This window comes from Balaenoptera ricei, chromosome 10 (assembly GCF_028023285.1).
Source record: "Balaenoptera ricei isolate mBalRic1 chromosome 10, mBalRic1.hap2, whole genome shotgun sequence".
NCBI lineage: Eukaryota > Metazoa > Chordata > Mammalia > Artiodactyla > Balaenopteridae > Balaenoptera > Balaenoptera ricei.
Window position 1 is genome coordinate 23,397,702 of NC_082648.1, and position 17,516 is coordinate 23,415,217.

General features: G+C 40.0%; 2 protein-coding genes across 13 annotated transcripts in view; both read left to right on the forward strand.

Annotated features, from left to right (window-relative positions):
- The window catches only part of PPFIBP1 (PPFIA binding protein 1), a 176,225-nt gene extending 163,564 nt beyond the window's left edge, over nt 1–12,661 (forward strand). For all 12 annotated transcript variants that reach the window (XM_059935519.1, XM_059935521.1, XM_059935518.1 and 9 more), the window contains 10 exons: nt 185–313; nt 2,259–2,409; nt 3,113–3,224; nt 4,039–4,127; nt 6,852–6,974; nt 7,523–7,648; nt 8,241–8,429; nt 9,692–9,871; nt 10,590–10,655; nt 10,797–12,661. In XM_059935519.1, the coding sequence (XP_059791502.1) occupies nt 185–313; nt 2,259–2,409; nt 3,113–3,224; nt 4,039–4,127; nt 6,852–6,974; nt 7,523–7,648; nt 8,241–8,429; nt 9,692–9,871; nt 10,590–10,655; nt 10,797–10,883 (1,252 nt within the window). In that variant the 3' untranslated portion in view covers nt 10,884–12,661. The remainder of the gene's footprint in view (nt 1–184; nt 314–2,258; nt 2,410–3,112; nt 3,225–4,038; nt 4,128–6,851; nt 6,975–7,522; nt 7,649–8,240; nt 8,430–9,691; nt 9,872–10,589; nt 10,656–10,796) is intronic.
- Nucleotides 12,662–13,034: 373 nt separating this feature from the next.
- Nucleotides 13,035–14,099, forward strand: REP15 (RAB15 effector protein). Its single transcript, XM_059934955.1, is given in 3 exon segments — nt 13,035–13,080; nt 13,336–13,806; nt 13,809–14,099. Coding segments are annotated over 3 exon segments (747 nt in total). The 3' UTR covers nt 14,039–14,099.
- Nucleotides 14,100–17,516: the final 3,417 nt, after the last annotated feature.

The window sequence follows — 17,516 nt, forward strand, 5'->3', positions numbered from 1 at the left end:
AATTGTAAGGCTTTTGTGATCCTTTTATGGATGGAGATTGGGATTTGGGATTCATTAACTCATTGAATCTCAGTTAAAGTTTAAATCCAAATGTCTATTCTAACCATACATAAGCATCAGTTTAAAATGTTCTGATTAAAGTCGAAGGCTTCCTCAGGTCTAATGTGTTGTGTCTTCTTTTCAGACTTAGGAGAAGTCAATCAACTACATTTAACCCAGATGACATGTCTGAGCCTGAATTCAAAAGAGGAGGGACAAGGGCAACTGCAGGACCCCGATTGGGTTGGTCTCGAGATTTGGGACAATCTAACAGGTAAGAACAGTCAAACGAATGGTCTTTTGCATCTCTGCCCAAGCATCAAGGTCTCGTGAGCACCTGTGGTGTTAGTATTGACCCTGGGCTAGACAGTCAAATCCATGCTTACTGCTGTGCCTTGTGGAAGGGTCCATCATCTTTAGAGCAGTGCAATTCGGCTGTGGTTGGTGAAAAACTGTAAGAAGATGAGGGCTCTGTGAGCTAGGTGAGGACCCAGAGCTAAAGTATCGGCAGCATCTGTACTAGAATGGCTCTTGGACTTAAATTTTACATAGAAAACAATTATTAGTACTCTAAAGCATAGCTCTGGAAAGATGGGATAGCATAGTGGTTAAGAATAGGTTCTACAGACTTGTGGTTGCCAAGGGGGAGGGGAGGCGGGGGAGGGATGGATTGGGAGTTTGGGATTAGCAGATGCAAACCATTATATATAGAATGGATAAACAACAAGGTCCTACAGTGTAGCACAGGGAACTATATTCAACAGCCTGTAATAAACCAGAATGGAAACGAATATGAAAAAGAAATATATATATAGATATATATGTATACCTGAATTACTTTGCTGTACACTGGAAATTAACACAACACTGTGACTCAGCTGTACTTTAAAAAAAAAAAAAGAATAGGTTCTAGAGACAGACTGCTTGGACCTGATTTCTGGCTTCACCGCTTCCTACAAGCTGAGTGACCTTGAGCAATTACTTCCATGCTCTGAGCCTCTGTTTCCCATAGTATGAATTAGTACTTACCCCAAAAGATGATTGTGACGATTAAATGAGTTAACGTGTGTTAAGTATCTGGCAAATAATAACTGTTCAGTAAACATTAGTAATTGATAGAGTCTGTGAAAACACTTAAAAGACATACATTCTATCCGAATTCTTCAATTTATCAGGACTGTGTAATGTTTTTATCTATTAAGACTCTAAGAACTTTTCCTACACCCTTATCACAGTTTAGGGCTGGTTTGGAACTGCTATGCTGATTTGCTCAACATAAAAAAGGGTGGAGTTGGCAAATATATAGCACAAATCATTGATACTAAATCTTTTAAGATGATAATGGGCTAGAAACCTTTTACACATGGTCCTTCCCACGCAAGCAGAATGCTGGGCACAAGTTTCATCAAGGAGGAAACTCTCTTTGGCCTTCTTCAAATACCAAACAGTCTCATTTGCCATATGTTCTCTTTGTACACAGTAGAGGACTTGCTTGTGCTGTTTAAAAAAAAAAATTTTGTTCATCGCCACATTTTTTTTCCAAACAGGAACACTACTTGTAAAAACAGTAAAAGAAACTAACACAACATTGTAAGTCAACTATACTTCGATAGAAAAAAAAAATTAATGAAAAAAATAGTAAAAGAAAGCAGAAATTTGCTTTGATTGTACTTTCTCATACTCAGTGATGGCATATTGCCCTCTTCTCATTGAATACCATCTGGAGAGAAACCATAATTCTACTAAAGTTAATTCAAGTTAGACTTGAGTTTCTTTCAGTCTGGCCTAGTGTTTTCTGTTTGTAAATTCAATCTTTAAACAACATTAGTTGAAAGTAGTATAATAACTTGAGCTGTTGGTTTAACTCAGTCGTCTTCTATAAAACATGTTAAATCATGATGAATCTTTTGTGGTTTTGTTTGACATGAAGACTATGGTCTTACAAGGGAGCTTTCATTTCCATTATCACTTACTCCACCAAATATGTACTAAAAATTAGGCTTTCCATAGTCAAAAGTGTATCACCAGGGAATCTCCATGTCTATTGAATATGCAGTTGTTCAGCCCTGATGGTAACTTAGCAGATTGGCTTTTAATTGTTTTTCATGCGATTGTTCATTTTCCTGTAGTGACCTGGATATGCCAATTGTTCAGCCCTGATGGTAACTTAGTGGACTGACTTTTAATTGTTTTTCATGCGATTGTTCATTTTCCTGTAGTGACTTGGATATGCCATTTGCCAAGTGGACCAAGGAACAGGTTTGCAATTGGCTTGTGGAACAGGGCTTGGGGTCCTACCTGAACTCTGGCAAGCGCTGGATTGCATCTGGCCAAACACTTTTGCAGGCTTCTCAACAAGATCTAGAGAAGGTGAATGCTTCTCTATTTTGTTTGCACAATGGAAAGAGAGAGAGAGAGGAATATGAATGTAGATTGGTTTTATATTCCACAAAGGGGAGTGGGTAGAGCTAGTAAGTATTCTGGAAAAAGTCTGAGTTTCCCGCTTCATGCTTATTTTATCTCATGGACTTAAAGGGAGGACCCGGTCTTAATGATTCCTTATGAAACACTTAAGCCACTGGGCATTTTAATGAAAAAATAATTATATAGACATAATAATAAAGTTTCAGTTCATATTTCTCAAAACCATTCTATGGCTTTATCATTGGTCCGTCTTCTCAGTGTAATATATGCAATTCAATTTCACTTTGCAAAAGGGAAAATAAAGAGCCCTACACTTAATGTCCAGCTACTTAACATTTCTTCCCAATTATTTAACATTTAGTACAAAATAGGGGTAGAATTCCTGTTATGCATGCTACAGCTCCTATCTTGCAAAGGTAGGAACCTAGTGGGGAACACCTAACACACCACTAAAGCAACTGCAGTGGTCTTGACTTTCCAGGGGTCTTTTGTTCAGCAACACTTTACAGCCTGGGTTAGTGTTCTGATTTAATGTAATTATTGGGTCTTCAACGCTGGCTTGATTTTCGAGGAATTTGCATCCTTTGCCAGTGGCATCCAGCCCACGTTGACAGAGTTGTAATGCCAGTGTTTCTTTTTATTAATTCAGGAACTTGGAATCAAGCATTCACTTCATCGAAAGAAACTCCAGCTGGCACTGCAAGCCCTGGGATCCGAAGAAGAAACCAATCATGGGAAGCTGGATTTCAACTGGGTCACTAGTAAGAGGTTTTAAATTCATGAATGAGTGAATGAATGAATTTTATACACACACACACACACACACACACACATAGCTGCTTTTTCTTTTTTTTTGTTTTGTTTTGTTTTTTTGGTTTTTTTAATAGATCTTTATTGGAATATAATTGCTTCACAATACTGTGTTAGTTTCTGTTGCACAACAAAGCGAATCAGCCATATGCATACACATGTCCCCATATCCCTCCCTCTTGAGTCTCCCTCCCATCCTCCCTGTCCCACCCCTCTAGGTCATCGCAAAGCACCCAGCTGATCTCCCTGTGCTATGCTGCTGCTTCCCACCAGCCAACTCTTTTGCATTCGGTAGTGTATATATGTCGATGCTACTCTCACTTCGCCCCAGCTTCCCCCTCCCACCCCATGTCCTCAAGTCCATTCTCTATGTCTACCTCTTTATTCCTGCCCTGCAACTAGGTTCATCAGTACCATTTTTTTTTTTTTAGATTCCATATATCTGCGTTAGCAGACGGTATTTGTTTTTCTCTTTCTGACTTACTTACTCTGTATGACAGACTCTAGGTCCATCCACCTCACTACAGATAACTCAATTTCATTTCCTTTTATGGCTGAGTAATATTCCATTGTATGTATGTGCCAAATCTTCTTTATCCATTCATCTGTGGATGGACATTTAGGTTGGTTCCATGTCCTGGCTATTGTAAATAGTGCTACAATGAACATTGTGGTACATGACTCTTTTTGAATTATGGTTTTCTCTTTTTCATCACAAGAATGGATGTTCTGTGGCTCATTAATGACACTCATTTCTATCCTTAGGATGGTTGGATGATATTGGTCTCCCCCAATACAAGACCCAGTTTGATGAAGGACGGGTAGATGGTCGAATGCTTCATTACATGACTGTTGTAAGTAACTCACTCCTGGGGTTTGGGGGGGCTAAAACTGTTTTTCTCTGAAAAACACAGAAATAGAATAAGCAAAATACAGTGTTTTCACAATGATTCCGCTGGAGTTTGAAGGGATTGTTTTAACTTGAGGAGAGGGGCAGGCATATTTTTCTAAGTTGAAGTTGTAGGATTTGATGATTGCAATAGCCTTGGGAAATTTTGAAATCCTTGGGAAATTTGAGCTACATGAAACCTAATTGAAACTAAGCTATCCAAAAAGTTGATTTTGTATATATTCAATAACGTAGACATTGAAGTGTACACTTTGAATGGGTGAAGTTTATGGTATGTGAATTATATGTCATAAAAATGTTGAAAATGAGAGAATGTAGAGTTTTGCAGCCCTGGCAGTTTCTAAGGGATATATTCCTATAAGCAGTGACCACTCAAAAGGCTGGGACTTGTCATCCACTGGGACTTTCTTTTCCCTTCCCTTCCACTTTTGAGCACTGTTTCCTGAAACTCCCTAGCCTGTCTCACTTCAACCCAGTTCTGCTGGAGTTACCAGAGTAAAGAAGAGCTAGGCCTTCACTCTCATTCCTTCATTACTGTTTCATATTTTTAGCCTTCTGTCCAATGGGTAGAAAGTAGACTTTTCCCTACTTTACGACAGTGGGGAGAGATGGGTTCCGGGAGAACTTGTTCTAGACTCCATGGTACTAGGAGTGTTCTGCCTAAGATGCTTTTATTTAAACGGGCTTTTGTGGATTCAACTACCACAAGTATCTTTTTAAAATAAGTTGAAAGTTTCAAACAGCTAACTTAACTTATTTAGGAATTTTTCAATATCAAAGAAATGTGGGGTTCAGCTCATTTTCTTCTCCATCCCTGAACCAAAGTCTGAACCGTGGTGGGCACATCCTGTAAACTGAAGGTAAAATAACACCAACGTGTGACATGTTGCATACTTACTGTGTGCCAGACACTCTTTCAGACACTTTACTCATAATTAATACTCAGTTCTCAGCAGTCCTTGACTTAGCACTCTGTTATCCCCAGCTTTCAGATGAGGAAACAAAAGAATTGAGAAATTGGGTAACTTAACCAAGGTTCCACTGTTAGAAAGTAGTAGAAAGTCATAGAGCATTTGTGCCTGTTTGCCTGCCTATCTAGGTATGGGTATGTTCCTGTGGCAATGTGAGAAAATTGAGGCTGAAAATCACAAAAGGCAAATGTATAACTTTTGTGGCTATAAAAGAATAAATTACCTTAGAAAATTTGACCCCAGAAATCCTAAGTCACAAAAAGTCTGTTTGAAATTGGTATCCTGGATTGGATCCTGGGTCAGGAAAAGGACCTAGGAGAAAAACTGGTGAAATCTGAATAAAACCTGGGTTTAATTGAATTTTATTATTGTCCATGTTAATTTCTTAGTTTTGCTGAATATCGTGGTTATATAAGGTGTTAACATTAGAAGAAGCTGGGTGAAGGGTCTGTGGGACTCTGTACTATCTTTGGCAACTCTTCTGTAAATCTAAAATTACTTAAAAGATTTTTTAAAATCCCCCCCTCAAAAAGGCGTGTCTTGATTTAAAAGAAATCCCTACTTTTAAAATCCCTTAAACTAAAATAATGAACATTTTATTTACATTGTAAACATTATGCATAACCCACGTGAAAATGTTTTGAATGGGTGTCTCAATTTTAGATTAAAATATGTTAAATGCCCCTTCTAACTTATCATCAGGCACTGTTTTTAAGCCATTAATCTAGAAAAAAATTAAGGAAATAATTTTTGCTCAGTAAGTAGCCTTAAGGATTTAAACTGTTTTATAATTTTATTTTTAAAATATCTCTGTAATAGGTTAATTTTTTTCCTGTATAAGAAATGTGTTCTCGGTAAGGTGTGCCTAAAATGGATGTTTTCCTTGTTTATTTTCTGGGTGTGTTTGGAAGTAGATTGGTGCTTACCTTGACACTGCCCGCCCCCCCCCCCAACAAATCACCTTCTTCTAAGATAATTTGTTTTGGTGTGTTTGAAAAGTTCCCAGTAGCCACAGACTGGTGAAAGTTATTCCTTAAAGGAATCACTTGGTGATATATGTTGCTACATATAACTTCTTCATTTCTCTTCTCTCTTGCTTCTCACCAGAAGCTTTGCATTGATTAACATATAATTTTTCCAAAACTGTTCACAGCGTCTGCTAGATAAAGCACAGTATTCTAGAACCAGAGATTTCTTGAGGCTGGGGGGGTAGTATAATAGGAGCACTCTTCTGGTTATCCCCCAAACTGTGATGTGTGCCTTAGCTCAGAAAACCAGCTCTTGGTCATCGGTGAACATTGCTTGCTCTCAGTTATCTGCTTTATCAAATCAAATCAAAGCAGGTCACCTTTTGTAGTGGCCTAGCGAGTGCTTTTCAAACTGTGTTTTTCAGAACTGTGCAGTCCCACAATCTTATCTCAGTGGAAGAGAGAGAAACAGGTAGCAGTCAGCTTCAGTTGGGACAACGTGAATTTTGGTTCTCTTCTATTGTATACTGGGGTCCTAGAGAAAATTTTGTTCAGCACAGGAAAAAGAGTTCTGTTACTACATAAACGCTTTGAAAATCCTGACAAGCCCTTGAGGCCTATTGTTAGAGGTGCACTTCTACTTTTACTTGAGTTTTCTGAGGTTTGCCTGAGAAGGTTCTCCTGCTCTAGGTCTGCTCGGTGCGCGCCTCTTTTTGTTTTGTTTTGCAGGATGACTTACTGTCTTTGAAGGTCATGAGCGTGCTCCATCATCTCAGTATCAAGAGGGCCATCCAGGTCCTGAGGATCAATAACTTTGAACCAAACTGTCTGCGGAGGCGACCCTCTGACGAGGTAGCATCTGAGGTTGAGGTTTACACAGCATACACATTCCGTGCATGTGACTGCCTGTGTGGAGACCCTAGGACCCATTTCCTCTTGGAGCCTTCAGGGAAGGAAAGCGTCTGGTTCCCTCAGAGCCTCAAATCCAGCCTCATTTACTTCTCAGGCTTTGTCTTCCTATATTCCTTCCTTTCCCCCCGTGATGGTTCTACCTGTATAACTGAAGCCAAGGATTGTGTTTTAGTTTTCCTTCCTCCTTTCTTGGGTGTATTTTATTTTCCTGCCTCCTTAAGCCCTAAAGTTAAGTATCACTGTAAAGGCTACCTTTCCTAAAGCACTGCTTTATTAGTGTGCAAGAAACTTAAAACTCTGGGACACAGATTCCTTAAAAGAGAATTCAAACTAGCAAACACCTTTTTACCTTTTTCTCTATCAACATTTACTGGGATGTCGAACAACTCCGCTCCAGGAGGCAGGCTCTTCAGAATGAGCATGCAGGTTTGATATTTGGAACCCCATAGTCAGTGACTGAAGCTCTGGGTGGTGGTTTGTTCCCACAGAATAGCATCACCCCATCAGAGGTTCAGCAGTGGACCAATCATCGCGTGATGGAGTGGCTACGCTCCGTGGACTTGGCGGAATATGCCCCCAATCTCAGAGGCAGTGGTGTCCATGGCGGGCTCATGGTAAAACTCTGTTTTCATTTAAAACCAACTTCTTATCGTTGTGTTTCCATTAGTCTAATGAGTAGGCTATTACCTGTTGCTTGTCATGATCCTAAAGTCATCTAACTGAACTCTCCTGCAACATTTCTAGTGACTCTTTACTTTCAGAGTATTCTGTCCCATATTTTTTATTTATATCCTATAACTCTAGATTGGATTTAAACCCATTTCTCTTTTATTATCCTCTTTCATGTTGGATAACATCTGGCCACTGGCTCTCATATGATCATGTTTTAAAATCCCTGCAAAGATACAGACTATATTTCTGCACGTTGATGTTGCGTAAGGAGTTGCCTCCCAAAGGTACCACTTCAGAGAGGCAGAAGCCCCGACTTTGTAATGCCTGGATGTCAGGACCAGCTCTACTTCTCACTAGCTTAGGCAAAACAAAGAAAAGATATTTAAATTGAAGATCAAAAGTCCATAGTCTATCTCACTGGGCTGTTGAGAGGGCCATTGGAGATAACTAAATGAAAGAGCTTTGCAGATTATAAAGCACAATGCAGACATGTATGATACCTGGTGTCTTAAAGAATCTTAATTTTTCCTGTAGGTTCTAGAACCTCGTTTTAATGTGGAAACAATGGCTCAGTTACTGAACATCCCACCAAGCAAGACCCTGCTGCGAAGACATTTGGCCACTCATTTCAACCTTCTGATCGGTGCTGAGGCCCAACACCAGAAACGGGGTGCCATGGAGTTACCAGATTATGTACTTCTAACAGCTACTGCCAAAGTGAAGGTTGGTTCAAGCTCCTACCATTTAATAGTTGCCTTTAGCAAAGGCTCAGTTTTGACTGTTACCTGGCTATCCCATTTTCTGAGGTTTACTAAGTTTTGTGGATGGGTTGAAGGTAAATGCATCTTTAAGAGTAATTAGGAAAATGCATTTTTGAAGGTTTCCTTCTGGGGGGGAATCTTTGCTCAAATCATTTATTTTATTAGAGTTAACAATATAAGGAACCTGATGTTGGCTTCTATAATTGATGCTTTGCCAATGCAGGAAGCCCATGACTTGGGCCCAGTATTGATTATAGTTATCCTATGGATAAATCAAGCATAAGAGGAGGATTTCTTCTCATACTTATCATTAACCAGCCTTGCAAGCTAGGAAAAGATAATTAAGAAATGATCCACAGTAGACCAGTAGAGAATCAGTATCTCCAGATTTACCTGGATTCATGGATCATACCAAATTCAGATCACTTTTTCTTCTTTAAATCACTCTTCCGTGAGCTCTTCTGAGTCCGTTATCTCAACTAACGGAATGTAGAGATAGGGTTTATTGGTTCCTCCACAAATGCGGCTCCTCCACAAACTTCTTTTTTTTTTAAACCACTTTTACCTACCTGACACTTCCTCTTTAGCTCCCTTTCTCCCTTAAAAGATGTACCAGATTTGAAACCTCTGAGAGATTCTGTTCTGTTTAAATTCTCAGCATCAGCCTGATCACCATCTCCTTAACATACAGTCTCAGGGACTATCCAGTGAAAAGATGGAGTTTGTCTTCTCTCACTGGAAATTCTCTCTCCAGTAGAGCGGGTTTCTTTTCAGCAGTTACCAGTCCTGTTGTGGAAGCATAACAGGCATACAGGATAATCATAGCCTTACCCAAAAAGAAAATACAGTAATGACCATTTTCTTTTGCTGATCTTAGATTAGAAAACCTTGCAAAATTGAATTCAGCCCTGAGAAATCTCATTGCATTAAGGTCTGTCTATCAAAACTAAGGCTCTTGGCATATTTTGCTTTTCACAGTGACTACCCAGCTAGTTGGTATGAATAAGGAGGACAAGCTTAATCTTCTGAGAGTCATAATAAGGATCCTTTATCACATTTGGATGTCAATCATATGCCTAGGATGCCTTTGTTTTTCTTATACCCACTTAATCATCCAATTGCTTTTCTCTGTAGTGTGAATAATTAAATTATACATGTTATTGGTCCTTTGTCATATGAATTTTATCAAGTCCCTGGATGTTTTTGTTTGCTTTTCTTTTAAAGCCAAAGAAACTTACCTTCAGCAATTTTGGTAATCTGAGAAAGAAGAAACAGGAAGATGGGGAGGAATATATTTGTCCAATGGAATTGGGACAGGCCTCAGGAGGTACATCTAAGAAAGGATTTAAGCCTGGTTTGGACATGCACCTGTATGATGAGGACGACTTGGACCGGTTAGAGCAGGTAAACGTGACCCTATATACCTGTTTTAAAGTTCTTCCAGTATTGAAACACTACATGAAAACTTTGTGCACTGTGTCTACTAACCAAAGACATTTTCCTTAAATGCCTACAAATAAAGATAATAATAAGATAAAAGCGAGCACTTACAGATTGCTTACTACAGCCCAGGCACCACCCTAAGCACGTAACGTGTTAATGTTCAGGTTAATCCTAATACATGGGGAGTATTGTTATCCTCATTTTAGAGATAAGGAAACTGAGGCACAGAACGGTCAGGTAACTTACACAAGATAGAAGAGCTGGTAGAATCGCTGGGATTCCAGTCTGGCCGGCTGGTTTCAAAGCCTGTGCTCTTTACCTATGTTATACCCTCTCGGTATTAGGGAAATCTATGTATTAAAACAAGTCAGGAATGGACAGCTCATACTCCTTAGCCTTTTCAGTATGAGGGCATGCATCTGAATATTGCCTTCTAATTAACAGTCTGCTGGTGCCATTGTCAGCATCAGAGCATTAGGCTACATGTGCCAGTAAAGTGTTTCTTCTCATTTTTAACATCCAGTTGCATTAGTGGGAGGAGATGCAACAGAAGTGTTCTGTTGCTCCTATCCCGTTCAGTACCACTTGCACTATTTCTTCTTAGATTTGTGTTCATTTTGCTGTACTTTCCTTGAAATTATTGCGAACGAGTAGTCATGTCACGGTATGTTCATTGCAGATGGAAGACTCAGAAGGGACAGTGAGACAGATAGGTGCATTCTCTGAGGGCATCAACAATCTAACCGTAAGTTGTAAAACGAATTTCAAATGTTCTTCTAAAAATAAGTTTGACCATGACCCCAAAGGACTGCACGTGTAGTGGAGAGCGGGTGGTGCAGAGCTGGTGGCACTCGGTGTGTGTGACTCCCACCTCCTTGTCTTCCAGCACATGTTAAAGGAAGACGACATGTTTAGAGATTTTGCTGCCCGTTCCCCCAGCGCCAGCATCACCGATGAAGACTCAAATGTCTGACCGCAGCACCTGCATGAGCACGGGGAGCCCTTCATCTTTGTTCCACTTTATTTCTCAAACAGTCACAGTATCTACAATAGGCAACAGATTGTATATTGTACATCGTTCCCACTTCTCATTTAGAAGTGGAAATGGAAAGCAGGGAATAGGTGCCGATTCTAAAGTTGCCATGACAAATAAGACACTGGTGAATGAGAGTATAATTGTTTTTCCTCTATTTAATGTAAAGAAAAAAAATCTGTGATATATTATATTTAAAGTGTCGCATTTAATATGAGTATTTTGCCATAGTGTTTCCATCTACATTCACAGCGTGGAGGATTTGGGAAGCAGTAACCAGTGAGGGAATGATTTTTGACAGCACTGCAGCCCTTGAAGCAGGACGTTATATGCTTTCAAAATCAACATGTGGAATTTCTTTAAGCATTCAGTGTGCCCACTAAATGCCAGCCACACCTCCACTTGCCTCCACATATTGTCCCATTTTTATATATTTTTCTAAATATGTGTATATACTTAGTACATAGAAAATAGAACTTTTATTTTGTGACATAAGGAAGATGGTAAAAAGATCACATTAAAAAAAATACAGTGATCAAAATTTTCGTATACCAGCTGGTTCTTGGAGAGGTCATAAATGATCTTTCTTTCTCCAAAACTGAATTTAATGATGTTGATCATGCAGACTAAATTAGCATATATGACATATCCCTTCTTTGATGATACATCACAAAATTGTTGAATAGCTTTTTAAGAATTTCAACCTTAATCTTGGATCCTCTTACCTCATAAGGGAGAATTTGAGGGACATTTAAATACTATTAACTTGAATGCATTCAGAAACTCCCCCAAATTTTGTAGAGATAATTTCTGAAGAAACAAACAAAACAAAACAAAGCCCTTTACAGTATTAAGCTTCTTATCTTCCTCTTTGCTAAATATATCATTACATCAAAATACTAACAGTCTTCCTAATGTTATTCATTGTACATTTCTCAGGCTATCAGTGAATGGGATTTTTTTTTAAAAGCTGAATACTTGTCTGAATATTTTGTCTCAGTCAGAGTTCAGTAACACAAAGGCTGCAAAATTAGTTTCATAATGGCTATATTGTGATGATAAAATGCAGTTCATGTTTTTCTGTAGCACAGGTCCCAGATATTCTTTATAAAGAAAATAAAAAGCTGCAACAAAAACTGTTATTATGTTTATTATTTTCTAGAGGCATTAGAAAAAATATTCTATTTTTTATTCAGTACTTCATCATTACTCATGATAGCCAATGGTGGTAGACAGGTTTTCACAAATTGGCATAGGGTGGGTAGTTCAGTATATGTCAGTGGACTTGCTTAATAAACTGTATTTGAATGTCAGTGGTATGATCTTTCAAGCTAACAAGTTACCAAGCTTTTCATCAAGGAACCTGTGATACTAAATTACTATTTATTCATAACTAAAATAGTTCAATGCTAATAATAATCTTTTGCTCCCTATCATTCATTATTTGGTAACTGATTTGGACTCTTATCGAATTTGTGTTTTGCTTTAATGTGAATATGTGTCACCATTTGAAAAACAATTTGTTATTCAAACCTGGCTAAAAATACCAGGAGACTGTTATAGATGCCAAGTATTCTTTATTCAGGACAATGTAACATCACTGATGATATGTGATATGGTTAAATTTTTTTGATGATATATATTTTATTTACAAAATATTATGCACTGCTGGTATTACCATATGAAAAGAAATAAAGTCAATTGATAATTGCCTCATATTTTTATCGTCTGTTACTTTCTTTTCCTTTGCTTGTAATAACCAGTAGCCTTTATTTCTGCTATAGAGAATAGTAACACCAACTCTTAACAGTTCACAAACTCCCATAAATTTGTTTGAGTGGGATTTATAGCATGTATCAACACATAGAAATTTGAGGCCTTTGCTTGAGAAACTTCTGCATGAAAGGAAACACAGGCAGCTGAGCTGGGGGATGAGGAGTCATGGCAGAGGGATATCAGAAAAGCAAAGGGAAATGACTTGCCTACAGGTTTGGAGAAGTTAGTTGTAGAAGGAAGTGAGTTCTATATGTATGGTTCTTTAAAGAACTAAGTGCTATTTTTAAGTAAACTAAAATTTGGAAAAAAGGAAACATGTCTTGGAAGAGGTTACCAAATATTAAAAGTAGAGTGAATACAAGTAAAAGACAGATGGTTTTTTTGTGAAAGTTAATATCTCTAACTTCATAAACCAGCAGGAATCTGTATGACTACAACACACCCAGCTGGCAAACAGGAAGACCTACATGTTTGTTTAGCTGTGTGTATATATGCTTCCCTGAAGAGTTAGAAAACTGGGACCATGTTAGCAGATGTGACTTCGCTGCAAAACTCTTACTCTGAGAAAGGACAGTTCGCCTGTTTGATATGCGGAAGTAGTGCTGAGTGGGTGCAGGGAAAACGGGGCAAAAACCATCACAGCAGTTGGCTCTAAAGGACGGCAAAGAGGTTCTCGGCATCTGTGAGGTGGTCAGTGGAGCCATAGTCCGTGCAGCCCAGAAACTGAAGGAGTATCTTGGATTTGAAGACACGCTGAGCAATCTGTGCCCAGCTCCAAACACTCTCAATGAGATCTTCTTAATCCACTTCGTCACTTTCTGCCAAGAAAAAGGCGTTGACAACTGGCTTACTACCACCAAGATGACCAAGCACCAAGCCTTACTGTTCGGGGCGGACTGGATTTGGACCTTTTCGGGATCCGATAAGCAAATAAGGCTCCAGCTGGCAGTACAGACTCTACAGATGTCTTCTCTTCCTCCCGTGGAATCTGAGCCTTGTGACCCCTCCCATCCAGAATCCAGGGCGGAGGGGTCTTTCAGCAATAGAAGTAGGTTTGATAAGCTGGAAGAATTCTGTAACTTGATAGGAGAGATTGTCTGGGCCTGTTTATCATCTTTGGTGTGCCAGGAAAGCCTAAAGACATCAGAGGAGTTGTCCTGGACAGTATCAAACGTGAGACAGTGAGGGGCCATCTGCCGGGAGGGACGGCCGTGGCACGATTCATCCTGGAAACTGAAGATTGTGTCTCCATCAGGGAACTGCTTGGAAACTGTCTGAGTAAGAAAGACGGGCTGAAAGGTGGGCAAGGTTTATATTAGCATCCTCTGAACTGCCTATGTGAGATGAGACTGGCCTGTAAGATAAAAAGGAAAAAAATATTTTCATAAGCAAGTTCATCCTTTTGCATCATCCCCTCATGGGATTTCTTTTTTCTCCCCTCCCCCGACCCCACATTGAATGAAAACTATCACCTGGGTCAAAACATCTTAGTATCATGATTATGGACAGAAAAAAACATGCCTGTATTTCGGGGAAAATGTAACAATTTAGCTTAATCTTTTATTTATTTATTTTTGGCTGTGTTGGGTCTTCGTTTCTGTGCGAGGGCTTTCTCTAGTTGTGGCTAGCGGGGGCCACTCTTCATCGCGGTGCGCGGGCCTCTCGTTGCGGAGCACAGGCTCCAGACGCGCAGGCTCAGTAGTTGTGGCTCACGGGCCCAGTTGCTCCACAGCATGTGGGCTCTTCCCAGACCAGGGCTCGAACCCGTGTCCGCTGCATTGGCAGGCAGACTCTCAACCACTGTGCCACCAGGGAAGCCCTAATCTTTTATTTATTATTCAACAATTAAAGTGGGAAGAGAGGATAATAAAGTCACCCTTAAAGTTCGATTTGAAAACTGAATTGTGTGTTTGATAGAGTAAGTCTAGCATTTGAAAGTGTAAAGTGTGTTTTGACTTCTGTGGGTGGGAAGTGGGTAGGGCGAGGTGGCGCATCAGACTACAGAACAGGTTTAATTACATTTCCAAAACCGGTTTCGTTTCAGGACTCCTAAGCAAAACCTAGCTTGCCTCTCTTCCTCTCTACCCTGATCCCACCTCATCCCAAGCTGCTTCCTCTGCACAGAGAGGACCTTGGTGGGATCCCTCTGGGACTCAAGTGTTAGCTTTACCTATGATTTAAACACAGTGACCCATTTAACTATCCCTCGTAATAATGATTAACATCTGTTTAGCATTTGCAGTAAGGAAAGTGTATTCACGTATAAAAAACATCTTTACTTAAAAGCCTGGGTGGGATTATAACAGCACTATAGGGAAGGAAACATAATTTTCCCTCTATGCTTCTAGAGGACGGAAGCAAAAACAAAAAACAAAAAATGCTTAAAAGTGTACATGGAAGATCAATTCATTCCACATGATTATTAAATGCCTATTACTTGGTAGGCCCTGGTCCATGCCCTGCCAATCAGCATTAAAAAGAACCAAGTCCCCACTCTCAGGGAGTTTTCCTCTTAATGGTGGAAGATAGACAATAAACAAATACATGCACATATATTTTAAATGCATATTTACACTCTCAGGGAGTTTTCCTCTTAATGGTGGAAGATAGACAATAAACAAATACATGCACATATATTTTAAATGCATATTTACACTCTCAGGGAGTTTTCCTCTTAATGGTGGAAGATAGACAATAAACAAATACATGCACATATATTTTAAATGCATATTTAAATAAATGTCAGGGGTGGTATAAAGGAAAATTAAGTAAGGGTAAGGGGAGAGAGAGTGAAGGAGATGCTATTTTGTATGAGGTGGTTAAGGGAAGCCTCAGAGAGAAGGGGGGCAATTTACCAGCGATCTGAATGGAGAGAGAGAGCATTCACGCAGGTAACTGGGAAAGAGTGTTCTAGGCATAGGGAACTGCAGGTGCCAAGGGCCTGACATGGGAGTGGAGTTGATGTGTTTGAGGCATAGCAACGGAGGATGTGTGGATGGAGCAGAGTGACCCGGAAGGAGATTGTTAGGAGATGAGGTCAGAGAAGGAGCCAGCAAACAGGAGAAGCAGATCATATCTGTAAGGACTCTGGATTTTACTCTGAGTGATATGGGGACAGACATGCCTTGATCTGACTTACACACTAAAAACCTCACTTGATTGCTGAGTGGAGACTAGATTGCAGGGAGGAAAGAGTGGCAGAGCCTGGGGTGGGGGCAGCTAAGAAACTGTTATAATAATTCAGAGGAGAGAAAAGAGTAGCCTGGACCAAAGTGGCAGAGGAGGAGGGGTGAAGAGGTCAGATTAGGAGGAGTTGACGGTAAAGCTTACGTCATTTGCTAATGATTGGATGAAATATAATCACAATTAGAACGCTGATTTCCAAACTTCTTAAATTTGACATTCCTTCATTCCAGGAAACCAAAAGTTCAAGGAAAGCATTTTAGCTCTCTGTCTTCGATAAGCAGGGACAAATAGGTGCGAGAGACCTCTCTTCAAGTTGTTAAGCAAGAATTATTCTTACTTGGAATGCGCCTGGCAGGTTATAGTACTCAGTCAACTTATGTTTCCTTGTGTATAGTGACCCCTGTCTGCAGCAAAGCTGTGTAGCGTAAGCCATCGAGAAGGTGGTGTAACAGAGTAAGAAGAGTTTTCAACCTGGAATCAGATGTGGGTTTGAGTCCCAGTTCTCTTAAGAGCAGAGTCTAGTGGTTTAACTCTTCGTTCTCTTATATGTAAAATGTGAATGACTTCAACTAATTCAAAGGAGACAATGCCTGTAACAACATTTTCTATACTGAAGTGTAAGCCCACCAAAATTTTGAAAAGTCTAATACAAATTGTAGACATTCGTGTTATAAATAGGTGAAAGAGGGACTTCCCTGGTGGCGCAGTAGTTAAGAATCTGCCTGCCAATGCAGGGGACACGGGTTCGAGCCCTGGTCCAGGAAGATCCCACATGCCGTGGAGCAACTAAGCCCATGCGCTACAACTACTGAGCCTGCACTCTAGAGCCCGTGAGCCACAACTACTGAGCCCGCGTGCCACAACTACTGAAGCCCACGCACCTAGAGCCTGCGCTCTGCAACAGGAGAAGCCACTGCAATGAGAAGCCCGCGCACCGCAACGAAGAGTAGCCCCCGCTCGCCGCAACTAGAGAAAGCCCGCGCGCAGCAACGAAGACCCAACACAGCCAAAAATAAATAAATTTGTAAAAATAAATTAAAAAAAAAAAATAGCTGGAAGATATAAGTCAAAGACTCACCATGTTTTCTTTTTGTTTTTGTTTTTTTGGCTGCGTTGGGTCTTCATTGCTGTGCACGGGCTTTCTGTAGTTGCGGGACTACTCTTCATTGTGCGGGCTTCTCATTGCCATGGCTTCTCTTGCAGAGCACCAGCTCTAGGCATGCGGGCTTCAGTAGTTGTGGCACACAGGCTCAGTAGTTGTGGCTCGCGGGCTCTAGAGTGCAGGCTTAGTGTTGTGGTGCATGGGCTTAGTTGCTCCGTGGCCTGTGGGATCTTCCCGGACCAGGGATCGAACCTGTGTCCCCTTAATTCGTAGGTGGATTCTTAACCACTGTGCCACCAGGGACCATGTTTTTTTAAATGAAAATAAAGTTGTGAAGCATTGGCTGATTTTAAAAATACTGTATTCTCATTTTTTTAAATCTGCATTTTGATGTAAAAATTTAAGTACAGAAGTATAGAAAGTTAAGTCTTCAGGAGTCTCACCAACACCCCCATACCAGTTTACTGTTTACCCTTCAGGAATGTGTAGTGCATATTGAAAGTATTTTA